At 44.9% G+C, this 2,254-nt stretch overlaps 1 protein-coding gene across 8 annotated transcripts in view; it reads right to left on the reverse strand.

The window, feature by feature from the left end:
* Positions 1-2,254, reverse strand: part of TOPBP1 (DNA topoisomerase II binding protein 1) — a 74,700-nt gene that overhangs the window by 60,454 nt on the left and 11,992 nt on the right. For 2 of the 8 annotated variants that reach the window (XM_037730350.1, XM_017505712.2), the window contains exons 1-2: positions 1,936-2,155; positions 1,198-1,288 (exon numbers count right to left, since the gene is read on the reverse strand). The exons of 1 other annotated variant lie outside the window; for it this stretch is intronic. In XM_037730350.1, coding sequence (XP_037586278.1) covers positions 1,198-1,281 — 84 coding nt within the window. In that variant the 5' untranslated portion in view covers positions 1,282-1,288; positions 1,936-2,155. Of the gene's footprint in view, positions 1-1,197; positions 1,289-1,353; positions 1,873-1,935; positions 2,156-2,254 lie in introns of those variants that run through there. 5 more of the 8 variants (XM_037730349.1, XM_037730351.1, XM_037730348.1 and 2 more) reach the window with 5 other exon arrangements.

The following is a 2,254-nucleotide window of genomic DNA, read 5'->3' on the forward strand; positions in this document are numbered from 1 at the left end:
GAGGCAGGAGAATTGCCTGAACCCAGGAGGTGGAGGTTGCGGTGAGCTGAGATCGCGCCATTGCACTCCAGCCTGGGTAACAAGAGTGAAACTCCGTCTCAAAAAAAAAAAAAAAAAAAAAAAGATTGTTGAAAAAAAAACCTTCCAGTGGCTCTAGGGCCCTACATGACCTCTTTACCACTATTCTCTGAAGCATTCCTTAGTACTCATCCCCCATCCCTCACTCACTACACAACAGTACACTAAACTTGGACAGAGACTACAGACACTTTCCCAGGGGCTGTATAACATTGCTCTCTCTGCCTGAAACATTCTTCTCCAGATACCTGCAAGGCTATCTCACCTCCTTTACGTTTACTCAAATATCCTTTTCTCCATAAAGCCCTCCCTGATCACATTCTATTTAAGATTATAACACCCTCCTCTCCTCACCCCCCCAAAAACATCTTCTGGAACCCCTTAACCTGGTTTGCTTTTCTTCCTAATATATTGTGTCTGATTAGTGTCTATTTCCTCCTGCTAGAATATAAGCTCTGAGGGAACAGAAATCTTTGCCTGTTCTCATCACTGATGTATCCCAAGTACTAAAGAAGTGCCTGTCGAATCATGAAGACTCAATAAATATTTGCTGAATGAAGTTGAAAAAAAATCTGCTACAAATAGTTCTCAAACTTTAATGCACGCTGGAGATATTTTTAAAAATGCAGATTCTAATTGATAAGTCTGGGTTGGAGCCCAAGATTCTGCATTCCAGGACATGCTGATACTGCTGTGGTCTGTGAGAAGCAAGGCTCTACATCACCCCTACTATCATCCAATTATTATGCTGTACATAATAAAACATAACTTTTAACAACCAAAAAAATTTGAGCTATGACCAGTACACTACTGACTCAGATTTTTACAGCAGGTTAAGGACCACTCTGGTTAGGAGACAAATGGAAACAACTTCATTTCCAAGAACTGCAAGTCATCCACATTAAACAGCAATGTGGAATAGACTTCGAAACCCATGAAACACATAATGATGTACTTAGATCAATTCAAAAATATGTAACAATGATATATCTGTACTAATGTAGACTATAAAATTAAGAAAGTGAAATATCTATTTCTAAGACATAAATGCCCAACAAATCAAAAACACTTAAAAACAAGGAAATTAATTCGTGGTATTAAGACGTTTTCAACTCTTACCTCGAGAGCTTTAAAAAAACATTTGGAATTGTCTGAAGACTTTAAAAACTTCACAAAAAACGGTTCTTTGTCATTTCTGGACATTTCTGAACTGTCAAAGGAACCATTAACAAGAACAAAAACCACATTAGGTATAAAGTTGCATGTTTAACCCACCTATTTTTCTGTGCAGGCAAGAATGCCTAAAGATAGACATTCTGGCTCTGCCCGTGAATTCATCAAAGGCACTTGTTAAGAAACCCTGGAATGTGGGCAAAGTCAAGGAAAAAGATGACAACACCAATCCTTGCAAATCAGAGAGCAAAATTAACGTTCTCGAATTGAATACATTGAGGAGGGCCCTGCTAGGAAGGCTCTAAGCCCTTTAGGGACATTCAATTGTCAGTGGACATTCAATTGCACTTGTTTTAAGGATACACAGAGTGCATCTGTCCTTGCGGATGCCCACGGCCTGCGAGGTTCGTTCATCCCTCAGTAAACGGATTTTAAATGTAAACATGGAAGCCAGTTAGCATGGTCATGCCCCCGCATAAGGCTAGATGCTCCGGTTCCCAGCTCCATGAAAAGGCCCGGCTTTGGGATCAGGGAAGCCACGTCCTCTCGGCTTCAAAGGCCCACCCGCCGGTCCCAGAGCCAGTTACCAGGACAGGAAAAGAGGGCCCAGAAGGCCACACAAGACTTCGCGAACCCCAGTTGGGGCCGAGGAGGAGCTGATTCCCCACTCCGCGCCTCACTTACCTCGTTGGAGCCTGGGGGTCTCCGGGCGGCGAGTCGGGGGACTCGCTGTCCGCAGAACGGTGACTGGGGTCGGGCGCCAGCCCGGCGCACAGCCCCCTCCCCCGACTCGGCGCCTCCCCTAGCCCAAAGCAAACGCTAGCGACCCCGGAAATTGCCAAGAACTGGAACCGACTTTCGCGCCAACCGCGCGGCCTCGCTCACCTTTTCCGGCGGAAGTGACGCCATCATCACCTGAGCCAAGAGAGCGGAAATGTCAAAAGTGGAAGTGGGCGGTCCGTAGGCGGTGGGGTTCCAGGGAAAGCTTTTTTTTTTTTTTTTT

This window comes from Cebus imitator, unplaced genomic scaffold (genome assembly GCF_001604975.1).
Source record: "Cebus imitator isolate Cc_AM_T3 unplaced genomic scaffold, Cebus_imitator-1.0 Scaffold340, whole genome shotgun sequence".
NCBI lineage: Eukaryota > Metazoa > Chordata > Mammalia > Primates > Cebidae > Cebus > Cebus imitator.